Raw genomic sequence first — 17432 nt, 5'->3', positions numbered from 1 at the left:
AAGGCTGAACAGCTGCTTGTCTCCATTCACTCTACTCTGTGTCTTACGCCTGCAGTTCCACTCCTGTCCTGCTAGTGGCAGCAGTGCGTCGCTGTGCTCTGCTGGCAAAAACAACGTCGGTGACAGAATTTATTCGCAGATTGTTGCCACATCGAGAGAAGCCGAGCCAGAGGTTACCTGAGCGGAAAGGTAAGGACGGACTATAGTTTGTTTCTGGTTTGTTAGGAGTTTGAAATTGTAACTGTCAGCCATTTGTTCACAGACCTTTTATTCCCCTAAATTTAAGGTGTAACAAAACCGGAACTGGCTATGTCACGTTAACGCTAGATAAAGGCTGTGTGACCACACAGGGTGAGTTGTCCCTCAGAGAGGCAGAGATGCACTGAAAGTACTCTGTGGTTTCCTCGGAAGAAAAACGAAATGCTGGCAGAGTAGACTGAATTGTCATGCCTGTAATGTGTATGGTAAATTAAAGACGAATTGCTCCTCTACGAACAAGCTAAGTCATTTCTTAAAACACAGAAAGCAGAAAGATGTACAAACGAATGCCTGTCTGTTGTGTTCTATTACAGACAACTGATAGTTTCATTTGAACAGGACGTCCTGCTCATAGTTTCTCTTTCAGTGTGGTGGGCTGCACACAGCACACAGTGTAACTATCCCACCTGTCAGTTACTCTTACGTTAACTGCAGAGGTTAGAAAATTGACTCCAGTCGTATTTAACTTTAGGGAGTTTGTCTAACATAGCAGGGAACAACCCGCCTTTAAAAACCTGTTTAAAATGAAACGAAGATAATGAAATTATTGCAGGTGACAGTCACTGCATGCTTGTAATGTGAACTGAACTCTTGGTGAAAGCTTTGTTTTTATGAAATACAAGAGAAAATAAAAGAAAAAGTGGTTGTCTTTGCTTTGGTTGAAGCACACACCATAATTCAAGATTTATGAATATATTTCAGACTTGGCCCATATTCACGTTGTTAATTGTCTTATTTGTCTGAGGCATAATGTAGTTGACACACACCAGTTGGTATGTTCCTTGAGCATATGGGTGGAGCAGAAGACCTCGTAAATCATGGGAAGTGGTTTATTAGGGAAATGACAGTAAGCCCACTCGACTTTTGTATCAGTGTTTCTCGGATGAAACTTCGAATCTGGCATGGTTGGTAGGAAGAATACATATCATGATTATGGTCTGTGTTTTCTAGTTGTAAATGAATGAACCAATGAGGCTAATTTACATTTAATGTAGTAAGCAGTGATTATTAAAAATCATTATCATTCCACTCTTTGTGAGAATATATAAAGCCTGGTCCTGCAGAGGAACCAGTCCCTTCCCCATTTGCACAGCATAAATGCATACATGTAACTGAAATACAGAGTGTAGGTAACCAAAAGGGCACATTGGAGCCTTGCCAATACTACAGAGCTGCTGGAACAGTGAATGATAGTTTGACCAGCATATAAAAAAGATAAGTAACCTATCCAGTCTTTAAATTTTTCGTACGTTGGCAAAGATCTCGACCTTATTAAGCAGACTTAATAAGTCAGTCGCTATGCCAGTTTTTTTTACACACAACAATTTCAGTTGTCTAATGAGTTCCACACTGCAAGGCACAGAAATGTTTTAATTCAGGCGAGGAGTCGGCACTGGGACAGGACTGGTGCTCAGTATCGGGACAGAAAAAGCCCTGTGTGGAGAAGAAAAAAAAAACATGAGGCGATGCATGGTTCCAGCCGAACAGGCCAGTGGGGGAGGTGTAATGGTTTTAGAAGTCGGTCAGTAGTATACACTAGGCCCATTGATACCTGAAGGTGTCAGAGCCCACCCCAGCATTCAGACCAGATCTATTCATGCTCGTCTTTCACCCCAAGGAGATGGATACTTTCAGCAAAACAGTTGCAGTACAGGTATCATCCAGGACTGGTAAAATCAGTGAAAATGAATCCTCACCTGCTCACCAAAATCGAGTATGAACTCAAACACTGCATCCTTTGGAAGGAACATCCACCCTTATAGTATGGCGTATTGCACGAACACTACTGGGTCAACTTTAAACCTGTGCTGCTAGTAGTCATGGCTGCATGTTTGCCCATTTTGTGGAGAACCCCTCTATTTTGTCACTGATAAACATAGTTTTGTGTCATCCCTTAGTAAGCCAATGACTAATATTATATTATGCTATTCTGGTGTGCTATAGCTATTATGCTGTTAGAGGTTTTATAAGAGGTTTTCCTACAATTTGTAAGAACCATCAGAATAGTTTTAAGTTTTGAAATTGGCTTCTAAATGCTTCTTTTCAGGCCTTGTTGTTCCTTGTTGTTCCCCTAGTGATGTGTCTGTCTTATCTGACATAGTGGAAGAACATAGCTGAACTCCCTCCCTGTCCTGTTGCCGGTCCCCCTGACGACCTCCACCACCACCACCTCCTTCCTCACCCTCCACCTCCTCTTCCTCCCTCCAGTCGCCCCTGTGATGCCTCCCTCGTGCTGTGGCTGCCTGTCACAGTACACGCATCATCACCTGGTTGCTTTCCTGCTCACCTTTTTTAGGTAAGCAACACCCTCCATGCCCTAAAGAGCTTCCTCAAACCTGTGTTACCAGACATCCCCTCAGAGTAATAATCGTGTTGCTTCATTGCATTGTCGTCGGAAATATTCACTGGAAAGTTACAAAAATGAGATTTGTTTGTAACAAAAATCAAATTATTCCTCGCCCAACAAGCTGCATAAGAATGAAATGTAGAAAATACAGAAACGCACATGAATAGATGTGAGCTGTTATTTTAGGTGAAAGGTTTATGGGGTAAGGTAAAGCCAGGTCAGATAATGTGGACAGTAAGTACTGATTTCCAATAGACATGATTGTTAAAACGTTCTTAAAAAGTTGTCAGAATCAGTTGTAATATGCTGGTGTTGTGAAATTCAGAATGTACGTGAATGCTGAACAACAGCGCAGGATATGAAGTGTATTTGTGTCCACCTGGCACACATTTTGTTCCACTTGTTTATTTCCAGTACTGTTAATCTTCAATTACAGTAGATATGATATCACCTGTCTGCGGGCGTGTCACGACACTCCTATCAGGAGAAAAGCAAAGTGCTGCCTGCAGTAAGTCATAGCCTGCGGTGAATACTGCTGGTCAGCAGAAAATTTGGTTTTCGTTTCCCTTTTCTCAGATAAAGATGTTGCATTTCTGTGTTTCCTGTGAATTCTTTCAGAAGAATTAATGTGCAACTCCTTAGGAATTTAACCCTCTTAATGCCTCATGTGACCTTATGTAGGTCACGTAAAGAATTTTTAAAGGACTGTTAATAGCCCAAGTAGGTAATGTGGTTATGTTATGATATCATTACATTTATAGTTGCAATTTTTCAAGCTATTAGCACTTAAAGTAACATTGAACAGAACAAGAATAATTTTGTGTGAAAAACTGACATTGCCTTATCTTTTTGTTTTGTCTGCAATGTGAAAGGATGCAGGAAATTTTAGGTTATGTTATTCATAAACACAATCATTTTGGGTACTTGAAAAGTCTGTACCCTTACAACAAAACAAATCCTCCCTCTTGCTCTTCAGTCCTCTGGCATCGGTAAAGACAAGTGAGCAGAGAACAGGTGGTAATCGGGAACAAACAACACATTTCTTAGCAAACTTTACAAATGGACTTGAGTGTCGCAGGTGTATTGTTCATTCTACATGGATGGTTTAAATAAATCTCAAACTCCAGTTGCCTTTGCTTGCTGAATGAACCTGTTTTCTGTCTCTTCAGCTATGTGCTGCTACATGCGTCCAGGAAGACGTTCAGCAATGTGAAAGTGAGCATCTCAGCCCAGTGGACACCATCCATCCAGAATGAGAGTCTGTCCCCTGACAAGGTACTGAGCACCGACAGAACAGAGCAGCATGCGATCCAGCACCGTCCAGTGTTTCTCCCACACATAGATTCTGACTTGATTCAGTAAAAACATTACAGGATGCAAAGTTACCTTTATTTCATCAGATTTTCTGAGAAAACGTATGAGTTAGCTGCTGGAAATTTAATGTGTCTGTGATGTTTAAACCTGTGTTGCATGTGATTAACTAACTGTTCTGTGACTGTCTCAGACATGGGAGGACAATCATCTGTTTGCAGATGAAAAGCAAGCCACTCTGTTCCTGGGAGCTCTGGACTCCATCTTTCTATTCTCATACGCAGTGGTGAGTAGCAAACATGATTTTCTGTAGGACCAGAGAGGACCCCTGATTCCTGTTGCTTAGGTTCATTCAGGAATGGTCACCTGTGTCTTCAGAAAAAACCTGGGCAATTAATTAAGACGTGTGTTGGTGCTGTGTCCACACAGGGTCTGTATCTCAGTGGTGTGGTTGGGGACAGAGTGAACCTCCGGTATGTGCTGTGCTTCGGCTTGTGTGGCTCTGCCGTGGTGGTGAGTACATAGCACATGGCTGGCTGTTGGTGTAATCATTCATAGGATTCTTTTGTTATTAACAAATTGTACATTTTGCACCGATTTCACTAGTGATCTTCAAATAGATGGTGTCAAATCTGGCAGCGATTCATTGTCAGTACTACTTTATCTGTCAGCTGTATGTGATGGAAGAAAAATTAAAAAAAAAAAAAGTAAAGCAAGCATCTCAATCACTCAATACAGGTTCAAACATGGCCAGCCCTAACAGACAGAATTGTACTTCTTATTTCACACATGCAGCACATAATTCTCTGTGATGAAGTTAAGTCAGTTGTATCTACCTGGCCTCTTTGGTGGCATTAATGCAGTTTCTGCATCAAGCAATAATAATGATCAGGTGACATTTGTGTCCAGTATTCACATGATGTTTTGAAATCCAACCGTAGCTTTCTGTGTGTTTGCAGGAGTTTGTGTTTGGCACTCTCACTGAATGGCTCCACATCTACAACATCTATCTGTACTGCAGCCTGTGGGTGCTGAACGGCCTGCTGCAGTCAGCCGTCTGGCCCTGCGTGGTGGCTGTCATGGGCAACTGGTTCGGCAAGACAGGGTGTGTGTGACATTTCTCTCTTTATGAAAGCTGTACTTGTCTAATTTTAACTTTGGTTAACAACTGCAGGGTTTATCCATCTAGTTCCTGTCTGTTAAGGTATGCTTTGACAGACCGCTCCAGCACTTGCACAAAAACGCGCTTTCTTCGTTGCTGCTGCCGAACACACAGACATCATTTATTCTGAGAGTTTTCCTTACTGGCAGAATTTGTAAACATATTTAGCTGAAAATAGAAGTATTAATTTGACCGAGCTGAGTGTGTTTCATAAAATCTAGTGCATTTTGTTAGATTAAGTATTTGAAGTGTGTTGACACGTGATCTGAAAATGGAACAGAGGGCATCGTTTTAAAATTTTTTATGTATTTATATACATATATTGTAAGTTTTTGTAACTGAAGCTGATGCTTTCTTCCAGCCGTGGCTTCGTGTTTGGCCTGTGGAGTGCTTGTGCCTCCGTAGGCAACATCCTGGGGGCCTTTCTGGCTTCTAGTGTGCTCAAGTATGGATATGAGGTAAGACACACACAAACGCAGGCTTTATTCATACCGTTTACCATAATATGCTCGATAGCTAAATGCTAACATGATGCACTGTTTGTCGCTGTGTGCAGTATGCCTTCCTGGTGACCTCAGTGGTGCAGTTTGCCGGTGGGGTGGTGGTGTTCTTCGGCCTGCTTACCTCACCAAAAGAAGTCGGTAAGGACAACAATACACATGTTAGAAAAACTTATTCCTGGCATGCTTTAAGTGTATTTAGGTGCATCCCAGTATGTGCCAATATTCCACATAACCATGTAAGACAAAATCTTAGTTTCTGCTTAGGTTTGTATAGTCTTGCATGGATCATATTTCTGCTTTTTCAACAGGACCATGGAACTCTGTTTACTCTAAATTGACCTTACTCCCAAGGAAGACATTTTGAATTAGTGTCACACTTATACTGGGAAATAAATAGAAACAGTTAAGTGTCTGATTGCCTAAACTCTTGAGTCTCCTTTGTCAGGTTTAAGCTTGGAGTCAGAGACTGTGCTGAGCCCGCTAGAGACGGACGCAGAAAGCCACAGGCCTTTGATGAGCGACGAGGAGGATGAGGTGGAGGTGAACAGCAGGCGGTACCAGCCAGCTCAGCAGCCAGAGGAACCTCTGCCTGAGTCTCCTCAAGCAATCGGCTTCTTCCAGGCTTTCTGTCTGCCTGGAGTCCTTCCTGTGAGTGCACAAATTTTTGAACAAGCACTTCACCTTAAACTGACATAAGATGATGCAAACCCAGTTTTCAAAGCGTGTTGACTGTGTTGACTGTGTCCCTGTTTGTCCTGCAGTATTCCTTGGCTTATGCATGTCTGAAGCTGGTCAACTACTCCTTCTTCTTCTGGCTCCCCTTCTACCTGAGCAACAACTACGGCTGGAAGGAGGCTGAGGCCGACCGCCTGTCTGTGTGGTATGATGTCGGAGGAATCATCGGTGAGCGGCTGACGAATTTCTGCATTTTAACCTAACCTAAAACGATCAAGTGGTATAATATATAAAATGAATGTAAACAATTGCAACTACAATGTTTGCCTAAAAGCCAACAAAATCTTTAGCTAATCTGTCATATCTGTAGAGTTTTGATGTCGGCTCCCTCTTTCAGGAGGGACAGTTCAGGGTTTGATATCTGACTTCATGGGAAAGAGAGCCCCAGTGGTGGCCATTAGTTTGGCGCTGGCGATGGGAGCCCTGGTGGGATACAGCCGTGAGTATAGATTTGACAGTCAACTAATTGTTTCGGTCATTATTCAAGAAGTTCTGCTTTTCAAATGTGAGGTTGGCGGTGGCATTACAAAAGAGTCAGGCACAGTTTTACAACCTTACAGTCCTGTTTTCTCCATCCTTTTCAGGTTCACCTAATGACCAGGTGATAAACGCCGTGCTATTGGCTACCACTGGCTTCTTCATCGGCGGTCCATCTGGTATGATAAGCTCCGCCATATCTGCTGACCTGGGCAGACAGGATGCTCTGAGGGGGAGTCAGGAGGCTTTGGCTACCGTCACTGGCATAGTGGATGGAACTGGGAGTATAGGAGCAGCTGGGGGACAGGTGAACAAAAACATCTCACAAGGAAAACTGAAATACAAAGAAAATGCATTAAATACTTAACAGCCAGTAAAGAATAAATCACAGAATAAAGACAGAAAACTTATTTATGGTTCTGCACACAAGTTTGGTTGATGACTCTCTCTGCGCTCAGCTGTTGAAACGCTCTGATTGCTTTCAGAATGCAGCCACTGTGGGGCACTTGCAGGTTTTCCAACGCAGCCAACTTCTACACAAAATCTCGCGACAACTGCTCCATGTTAATTGAAAACCTGAGAGCTAATTTATGTTCCCACCCTCCTCTAGTACCTGGTGTCCCTGATTGAGAGCAAGCTGGGCTGGATGTGCGTCTTCTACTTCTTCATCGTCATGGTAAGATAACTTCCTATAAACCCACAACAGACACACTCGTACTTTTCCTACTAAGACAAATCATTGTATCTCACAGATCTTTGTTTTCTTAACATATTGATATAAATATGACTTTTAACGACAAAACTTACTCAGAGGAACACTCCAGCATGAAATCGCACAACTTCAAATGAAGAAAACCCCTGTATAACTACAGTATGATTCTTATGTTGTTTGTTTAACAGACAGGGGGCAGCATTGTGTTCATCGCCCCTTTGCTCATCAGGGAGGTGCTCGCCATGTGGAGAGACAGGCAAGCACTGCGCCACCAGCTGTGAAACATCTGACAGCCGTGATGTCTCTGCTCTCATCTGTGACAACACTGCAGGGCTGCTCAGACACTCACCTTATAGGTGAGTTTTGGAAGGTTTTTGGTGACACCGTTTTCTGACAGCCACAGGTCCAAGGTGACCAGGGGTTAGAGAGCCAGCAACAACTGATTTTTGGAGCATCCAGAGAGTATTTGAGCACAACACTGAAGTCTTATCCACTTACTAAAAGCCTGGAAATGTAAATACAAGGATTTAGGGGTTAAGTTTAAGTGCCTGATTTTAAAAAAGAAAAAAAAAACAAGAAAAGGCTTTTAAAGGGACCTTGCTGTCGGGCACAACCAATCTGTGAATTCAACACAGAATTTACTCGTGTAAAAAGCCCTGCGATTGACTGGCGACCAGTCCAGGGTGTACCCCGCCTCTCGCCCGTAGTCGGCTGGGATAGGCCCCCCGCGACCCTGACGGATAAGCGGTATAGAAAATGGATGGATGGATGTACTCGTGTATATAATTTGAATTTTGGCCTTTTAATCAGGAGTTCTTAACTTCTCTCCCTGCCCTCTGAGACAATTTTGGGGCTTGGGATTGCATAAAGAATGTGAAAAATTATTGTAAAGTAGTAATGCGTTGTCATCTTTTGTAGATATGTATCATATTTTAGTTGTTTCTGGTTGAGGTAATGAATATTGCACTGTAGTATTCTAACAGTAAATATTTAGTCTTGAAGATTTTAGTGAACCACTCAGATCTTAGCTGGACTTTGGGAAATGTTCACCTGATTTGTCTCATTTTGTGAAATCAGGGTCAGAAAATGTACTGTTCAGCCTTTTCAGTACGGGGACTGGTCCTCTCAATTCTGGTTATGTATCTGTCACTGCCTTGATATTTTCTCATGATTTCTTTTTCACTTCCTGTGCACTGGAATGTTTTTTGCTTCAAGTCATAGTGTCTTAAGTTGCACACACAAACTGACAGAAATGCAATTTGAAGAATCTCCCACGGTCCTCCCTCACGTTTAGTTTACAGTGCAGCATGCACATGCAACACGCAGCGAAGTGTAAAATGTATACTGACATTGCTTAAGAGAAAAGTTTGGCCAGTTTGTGGCAGAAAATGCACATTTGTTTGTGACTGTGAAAACATTGTCTGTTATCATGCTTTAAAAGCCAAGTAAGACAAAAGACGAATGTTTTTTACACTGTAATTATTCATGATCACAGTGTTGAAATTGTCATACACCAGCTGTATGTCAGGTAATGTTTGGACAGGTTGTCTGCATTACTTGACACTTTGGTCATTAATCAAGTCATCATTTTGGTTAAAATGAGAGAGGGAGAGAGAGAGAGAGAGAGAGAGAGTGGAACTTGTCGTTTTCCAGCCAGTATGGCCAATAGACAAAACAAGTAATTTGTTCCATTGCATGCAGGTACATGAATCACCATGTAAAGTGCTTTTGAGACAAGTTCCTAATACTAAACCTGTAGCTGTGGAGCTGACAATGAGACTTGCCAAGTAAAACATAAAAGAAAAGTACATTTAAATGTATGTGGAATGTGTAACACTATCTGTGGTGTATTTTTTTTATTTATGTGTACTTTTAAAGTTTTAACCATTGTAAATGCAAATTTTCACTTTAAATAAATGCAAATTACATTTTGCAAATTGTGACCTATCTTGTGCAGACCTACAGAATATTTTAGATAAGCTAGTTATATTACCACTCTGGTCTTGTAACTACTATATTCTTTCTGGTCTTTAATTTATTACAGCCTCTAAGTTGCTTTAAGTCACATAATTTACAGTAAAAATAAATAAATAAATAAATAATTTAATTATCAGTTGTATGTTTTCAAAAACCACCAGAGGGTGCCATAAAGTCGAGAAGGAGCCTTAAGCTTTTTCTCCTCTTAGTACACAACACTTAAACAGGAGTGGAAACAAAAAACTTTAGACCAGCGTTTTGTGGTTTATATCAGCCTCATTCACTGACAGTTTATTATTCCGAGCTCACTATAAAATCAACAGTATGAAAGGCAACAGTGCACCAACAACCCAGCAATATAATATTTTCTGTACAATATTATCAAAAAGGATATGATTCTGATCCCATACAAATACACTTCTTACATGTTGCAAGGATACATATACCAGTATTAAATTACAACACATTTATTACAATTGGTGTACAAAGATTATCATACATTCATGCATATACAAAAAAACAAAAAACAAAAACGCTACACTTTTATATAGCTGCAACAGGAGAATTAGGAAAGCAAAGTTTGCTAGGGCACAGAGAGACACAAAGCAGATTGATCCTGACTTTTATTATCTCAATTTTTCATGTATTTTATTTCCTCCAAACAGACTTGAGGAAAATGAACAAAGCTGCAATGAAATCCCAAAGAACTAATGAACAAATATCAGATACTGTGTTAAACAGTGTCACAAGTCTGACTGGAGGACATAAATAAGCATTTATATCATAATAATACAAATGGTAAATGTCAAGAAATTTCTAATCTGTGCCTCAGTTTCTCCATGAGTATTTGTATGTTTTTTTTAAGATTACTAAAAAAATAGTTCTCTTGTCAACAATGTTTAAAGTAGTGCAAAGATATAGTTTCAGAAATAACACAATTAGTTAGTTATAGCCAAAAATAGGGAATTTATAATTATTTCCCCTCTTGACAAATGATACAAACTCAAAATAAGTTAATAGACTTTTGAAAGTTTCTTCTTTAACACACTGAGAAGATAGGTGCACTCAAACACTGACTCACACACACACACACACACACACACACAATCCTGACAAATTCAAAATGATTTCAAATAGCCATGGTGTTTGCTATTTTTAGATCTGCGATGGCCTTGTTGAGCCATGAAAGAATAACATGATTATGAACAACTGCTTTCATGCCGATGTCTGGCAGAGACTGAGCCGGCTGGGTCATGAAAGAGAGGCTGAGAGCCTTTTAAAGTGGGGGCACACAAAAGCGTGTCTGAATTGGAGGCCACTTGTCTGGCCGGAGAAACCCTTTGATCCAGAAGGGGTCTGAGACGTTTTCTCGTTTCCTATTAAAGTTAGTCCCTTATCCCCCCCCCCCCAGTGACTCCTCTGCTGAGCCTGTCTGTCTGTCTGTCTGACTCTGGGAGAGCTGTCAAACGAAAGTGAGGCAGCAAGAGAGGGAGAGACAACAAAAGCCGCCCAACCCCATGGGGGGACGGGACGGGAGTTTCCTCTGAGTGGAGCTGGGCCCCGATCTGACACAGTGACTCTTTTACCTGATGTGAAACTCTACACGGAGCTCTAAACCTCGACAGCTTTCACCACAACAGAATAATAAGACCCCCCCCCCCACTTCTCACCGCCGATGCAAACAACCTGAGCTACATTGGTTTTGTTTTGTTTTTTTCATGTATCTAGCTTGTGTGTATTTAACTTGTTTGTCTTACTGAATCACATGCTGAGGTAGTAAGAGTGGATTAATGCAAGTTATGGCTTTTTATCCTTATACAAATTAGAATTTCTGTGAGTAGGGATAAAACTGCTGGTCGCCAAAACTGTTAGCTAAGCTTCTGTGGTGTTTTGACACTCTGTCTTTGAAGATCTGGACATCCTTGAGACTTTGTGTGACCCATAACTGATCACCCAAAACAGTGAGCGACTTGTGTAAGTCAAGAGTTTTTGATTTAATGGCAGAGCAATTTTCTCTTTGGTTCAACTGCCTCAGCTGCCACAGCCCAGGACAGAAAACCCTCAAGACAAACACCAAACCGACACAGTCATACACAAACACTTATAGGCATATATACACAATGCAAATACTTAGTGCGGCGCCAGAACTGCAGAAAATGCGATGCAGCCTAACTTCATATATATATATATATATATATATATATATATTAAAAAAAAAAAAAAAAAAAAAAAAAGGGATCAAAGGTGGAGTTTTGGTCCCTCCGAGCCGCAGCACAGTGATAAAAACACTACATTCCCTTCATGGAGAAAAGAGGCATATTTAAAACCTACAAGATGGAAACTGCATGAAGACAAAGAGTGGGAAATGCTACATTGTTACAAGCATAAAGCTACAACAAAATCATACAAACTAAATAAGGTAGGTTCTTTCTGTTGCCAAAAGGAATTTTTACAACCCCATTATGCGAATAATACAAGCAAAAAGGGAATATGTTTGGTGTATTTTTTTGCTATGTTGTGATGGTGTAAAATATCTATGGACAATTTTTTTGGCAACGGTGGAGTGTATATGAGACTTAACCTAACACTTAAATCACAAGTTTCCATGAACACCTTATCTTACCTCGTTTTACGCATTCCTTGTCTATTTTTTTTAATCTATTTTATTTTGACAACGATTTAGCTTTCTGAATAATAAATAAATAGTCACTTATGAAACATTAATATAGCTACTCAGAATTTAAGTCACTGTTGCACAGGTATGGCCACATTACCGCATCGCTAAACCTCCACCGTTGACCTCTAACCTGGAGCTAATCAGAGTCGCGCTGCCAAATTTTGAGCCCTGGCTGAGGTTTTGACCTCTGGCTTGACTCGTGCTTTGGGAGCCGTGCGGTGAGACTAAAGGCAGAGTGTGACGTGAGGCCAGGAATAGTAACAAATCTAATCAAAACCTCTTATTACTTTTAGCAAGAGGGTGAAAAAAGGTCGAGGACTGAGGTCAAATACTATCCAAGGCCTCTTAAAACTAGAGGAGCCCGCTTTCTGTTACTAAGAGTGCATTCAAAATCATTTCACAGTATTGACAAAAGCTGAAGAAAACACTATACAGAATTGAATATATATATATACCGTTATAATTTCCAACAAAAACCGTTTTTATGGTCTGGGCTTAATAAGGTGGGAAAAGGTAGCTTCCTTGTGCTGAAAATTAAAGGTATGCAGTGTCAGAGGAGTTTTTAAGCCCGCGCTGAATGAGCTTATGGACAGTCAGTTACAAACTGCTACATATATACATATGATATGACACATGTCTGTGAGGTGAAGTGTAGAGGCGTGTGGACCATAAAGTGATCCTCTGTTGGGCCTAGTTGTGATTTTCTACTGCCGAGAAGAAGCTTTGTAATGCAGAAGCTTTGTCTTCTTCACCTTGAAGAAATCTGGAGAGTCAAAGAACAGAATGCAAAGTCAGGAAAAAAAATCTTCAGACAGTTTTAATACCTCTGTTAGCTTAGTTTAGCACAAAGACTGAAAATATAGAAACCGGCAGCCTTGATTTGTCCAAAAATAATGACACTCCCCTACCAGCATGAAATTGAAAAACAAAAATTTGCAGTTTCCTAAAAATGACGTTTGATGGACTTACCTGTGATGGTAGACTGTCTGCGTTTTCCTTGCCATTTGAGCCGATAGCACCCCCTTGTGGTCACCTCCAGGTACTCATCGCCAGACCCGGACGAGCTGCTGGACCTCGGGGAACCCTCGCTTGACGAAGACGATGTCCGCCTTTTGCTTTGTGGCAGCGGCACTGGCCTAACCGTGCAGCTGCGGTAAAACGCTGGGACATCCTGGCAGCGCAGCTCCTCCCACTCAATGTTGGAGCCCTTTCCTGGCTTTTCACTCTGGAAATCGAAGTTCCAGCGCTTGTTGGCCACCTCCACGCTCATGCAGAGCAGCCGCTCAAAGTCCTGCTGCAGCTGCTGGTGGTCGACGGGCCCAAAGAGGTTCCTCCGCACCGGTCCCACCTTCAATTTCAAGGCCTCGATGCCCCCAAGGCGCGAAAGTTCTGAGTCAGACGCTGGTCCTGCCATTGATGTCGATGGAGAGACTGTCGCCATTTTCCTGTCAGAGAATACATAGAGATTAAGTGTTGGCTCTGTTGACCTGCAGTGCTTCAATTAGGTGTGATCTGGATTTTTATTGGCATATATTACATACAAACACACACGCCATTAAGTGCCCCGCCACACACACACACACACCAGCAGTATCTGCCCTCTTGGGCCCCTTTGTGTTTTATGTGATCAAACGCACGTGTTCTAACCCGCTGAGTAATTACTTCTGCAACAGGTAACTGATCCAACACCAAATAAATCAATCACCAATAAAATTCACTGCTCTGCTGTGTCAAGTGAACCCGATTGTCCACCTGCTCTGGTGTCTGCCAGTCAAAGGTCGACACTAGAGGTCAGCAGGTCACGTGGAGAAAAGGCCCGTGTAGGCTCCTTGTGAGGAATGTTTCCCACATACTCCAGCTGCTATCTGCCACATGTAATTAGAGCAGCGCTGTTGAATTCTGACATTGATTTCTACACTAGTAGCTGAAATTCTGACTAGCATTTTTCAGGTTTACTCTATCACAACCTGCTGTTTCTCTACGTGAAGTAAAACTTAACCTGTAGGTGGATAATAGCCAAATCCCTTGCTGAGCTTGTGAGGCTCTGTTTGACTTTCACTGTACTGGTTGCTCAGTGCTTTATCTGCTATGTGCTGGCAGTAAATGACGTGTTTTTGGGCAGTACCTATTGTAGAGATGAGAGAGATATGGTTCTGCTGCTGAAAGCAATACTCTGCAGTATGAGGTCTAAAATGCTGCAAATCGCAACAGATCTCTGATATTTCTGTGGTAACACTTTTTGTTCTTGATGCTCTGTTCTGTTTAGCAGTCCTGTGTATATGCATACACTTAAATACATAATGACTTGCATGTAATCAAGTGGCTCGAAGTAGCTTTGAGACAGGGGGCGTGGGGAGCTGGAAAGGGGCCCCACAGTGGGTTAATCCAGCCCTTCCCTCACATCTAGCTTAGACTATAGTTGCACAAAAATCACCCGCAACCTTTACAAATTATTAACACCAACCAAATTATAACAACCAAGTGTTTTTGAAATTTGATACAGTACAAAAAACAATAAGCTGATATTCAGGTGTATTACACCCCTAATCAATAGTTAACATTTAAAATATTGTCACATTCTTTATTTTAGTGCAGGCCTAGTAGTTTTTATGCACAGTTTATTTAGTCAAATAGAGTTTGGTTTTAGCCAGTATACTTTGCACAGGATTTTTTTTTTTTTTTTTAGCAGTGGCGTTCAATTGTAGTCCTCATTACATTTTAATTAATAGGCGAATTAAACTCTAGATGGTCCTGTCATCCTCGGGCATCACAGTTAAAACACGACCAGGAAAAATGTACAATCACTTTCAAAAGTACCATCAAGTCATCACATAAGCCCATCAGCCATAAACCAGGCTGAACACAGAAATAAGTGGCCGGCTTGAAAACAGAAACCCCCCCCGGAGGGACGGGTGGGAGGGGGGGGGGGCGTTGCGCAATTGTTTGACACATATTGAATAAATAGCTAGTAAAAGCACTTTGACTTGTCAAATAGCCTGTTATTTTACGATGTCTGTCTCCTCACACAAACAGCTAAAAAAAAAACAGGTGTTTGCAACCACAGTAGGCGACCGATTCAAACATTTGCATGTGCGTATTTTGCTTTAATCACTACTAACAATAGATTTAGACAACTTTCTACATAGCCGCACAGTTATATATATATATAAAAAAAAAAAAAACTCAGTGAAGCGACACAAAACCAAGCTTCCTATCCAGCCACAGAGCTGCTCTCTCGGAGTGAAAGTTGTTTGTGTCGAAAAGTGGGCGCGGTATGCAGATCAGGTTTCCACTTTGGTCTGTGTCCCCACTTGTAGAAAAAACACCGATAAAACCCTGCGTAATTCAACCCAACTCTCCAAACAACGGTTTTAAATGCAACAATTAGCTATCTCTGCAACAGCAGCAAACTATCGTGCAATAAAACAACAGCAGAAAAGCTCACTTTTAGGCTTTTTTTTATAATGATTTGAGTGTGAAGAGAAAACGCAGTCGGCTTCAGTGCGGATGTGGGTCAATGAGATGCGACACACAAACAGACCGCAGATTGTCAAGGCACTTAACACTCACATTACACACACAACGGCAAACTTAATATTCTTATAAACAGCCAAGAACAAACACATAAAAGTGTTGTCAACACTACTTAAAACTTTTAAGTGCGTGTTAGCAAGACTAGCAAAGCGGCGGCAACAGTTTAAAACTACGTCCAAGTGATGCCAAATCTAACATAACAACTCAAAAAGAAACGACTTCATAAGCATACGCTAAAAAATAAAATTTGAAAATGACGTCAAAAAGACAATAAATAAATGACGTTTTCATCTCACCATCGGCGTCTGTATCTCACGAAGTGTTTTCAAAAGTTTCACGACTCGAGCGTTTCGTCCTGAAACTGCGCACAGCTCATCCAGAGGAATGAAAGGTGTTCGTGACAGCCCCGTGGATACAAACAGTGTCACGTTGAAAAGCGTTCGTGGCCACTGCCCACGGGAGGGTCGTGCTCAGCCCTTATCTACCACTTGTTTGTAAAGAACTCAGGAGACAGGAGGGGGGACGTCCTATTAGAGGAGCCAGTCACGTGGGTTTCCATCAAAACAGTCATTGTTGGCGCTTAGCCAGGAGGTAAACATCGTCGTCGTAAATTCTAACTACAACTGAATGCAACACAACCCACAGCTGTATTGATGCAGATCTGCGCAGACAACCAAGCAACCAAATAGTGCACGAAAAAGAAAAGTTATAAAAATGCATTTATTGCAGTTTTTATTGTATTTCTTTTCATAAAAGTGTTAATAGTGATAATAAACAGTTTCTTACCCTGTTAACATGTTGCTAAAATCCTCTGATCCTGTCTGCGCGCTCCTGCTCGAAAATCTGCAGCCTGTTGCGCCTCTGTGCTTCACTTCTCCTTCAGAGAGACCAGAAGTAGGTCAAATAACTTGGCGGCCATTTCCCCTTCTCCGGCAAATGTGACACACATTCTCGTGTAGTGCTTGCATCACGTTTTGTTTTGGAACCAAGCCCACAGCCTCAAGTCACGTTGAGCTGCAACGTGACTCCAAACCCCGAACAGACAACTCCATGTTCACTACTTCTCCTACAGATTTACCACATCCTCATATGGAAATACACATATAGGGCTGCTCGGGTCTATGAAGTGGATCAGAAGTACTGAAACGCTGCTGTGTTCCAATCGTGTGCATTTAGTTAATAGAGAGAAGTCAAGAGGAAACGCTGCTGTTTCTGTCTTGACAGCTGAAAAAGTGGTGACTTTCTGACCTCTTAACTCACTCGTGTCTTGTAGTGTTAAAGCAGTGAAAAGCATAAAGCATTTGGTTCTAGGAAAATCAAACATATTTTGCTGTTCAAATTAACAGACTAAACTGTTCTTATCCTTAAGTAAAGCCATAAGAGGATTTCACTTATTTTTCTGCAACAGTACAATTTCAACAATATGCTGAAACACATGCACAAGCACACATTTTATGACTTATTCACTTTTTCTTGTTTATTTTTACTTTAATGTTTTAGAGCCACCTGGATATAGATCCACAAATACACTATACAGACAAAAGTACTGGGCCACCTGATCATTACACCAACACGGACTTTAATGGCATCACATTCTAAATACATTGACAGCTTTGTAGCAACTGTTTCCACTCTTCTGTGGGATTTTTTTGTCCATTCATGCAGTAGAGCATTTGTGAGGTCAGGCACTGATGTTGCGCCAAAAAGCCTGGCTCACAATCTCCATTCCAGTTCATCCC

The 17432-nt window shown here is 41.4% G+C and overlaps 2 protein-coding genes across 3 annotated transcripts; one reads left to right on the top strand and one right to left on the bottom strand.

Moving 5' to 3' along the window:
• The first annotated feature begins 53 nt into the window (after positions 1-53).
• Positions 54-11662, top strand: slc37a3 (solute carrier family 37 member 3). Its single transcript, XM_046378888.1, has 14 exons — positions 54-189; positions 2360-2554; positions 3775-3880; positions 4110-4202; positions 4346-4429; positions 4876-5021; positions 5440-5536; positions 5635-5719; positions 6027-6229; positions 6343-6484; positions 6654-6755; positions 6901-7100; positions 7404-7469; positions 7694-11662. Exons 2-14 carry the CDS (start codon positions 2478-2480, stop codon positions 7784-7786), a joined length of 1494 nt encoding a protein of 497 aa, XP_046234844.1. The 5' UTR covers positions 54-189; positions 2360-2477; the 3' UTR covers positions 7787-11662.
• Positions 11663-12139: 477 nt separating this feature from the next.
• cdkn1d (cyclin-dependent kinase inhibitor 1D) lies at positions 12140-16635 on the bottom strand. 2 transcript variants are annotated; one of them, XM_046378889.1, is made up of 3 exons: positions 16480-16635; positions 13129-13604; positions 12140-12922 (listed from the first exon to the last, which is right to left on the bottom strand). In XM_046378889.1, exons 1-3 carry the CDS (start codon positions 16488-16490, stop codon positions 12864-12866), a joined length of 546 nt encoding a protein of 181 aa, XP_046234845.1. In that variant the 5' UTR covers positions 16491-16635; the 3' UTR covers positions 12140-12863. The 2 variants fall into 2 exon arrangements, with proteins under 2 accessions (XP_046234845.1, XP_046234846.1); XM_046378890.1 differs by lacking the exon at positions 16480-16635 and adding an exon at positions 15990-16330.
• Between the last annotated feature and the right edge of the window lie 797 nt (positions 16636-17432).

Source organism: Scatophagus argus, chromosome 22 (assembly GCF_020382885.2).
Source record: "Scatophagus argus isolate fScaArg1 chromosome 22, fScaArg1.pri, whole genome shotgun sequence".
NCBI lineage: Eukaryota > Metazoa > Chordata > Actinopteri > Scatophagidae > Scatophagus > Scatophagus argus.
This window is presented reverse-complemented; position numbering and strand designations above follow the sequence as displayed.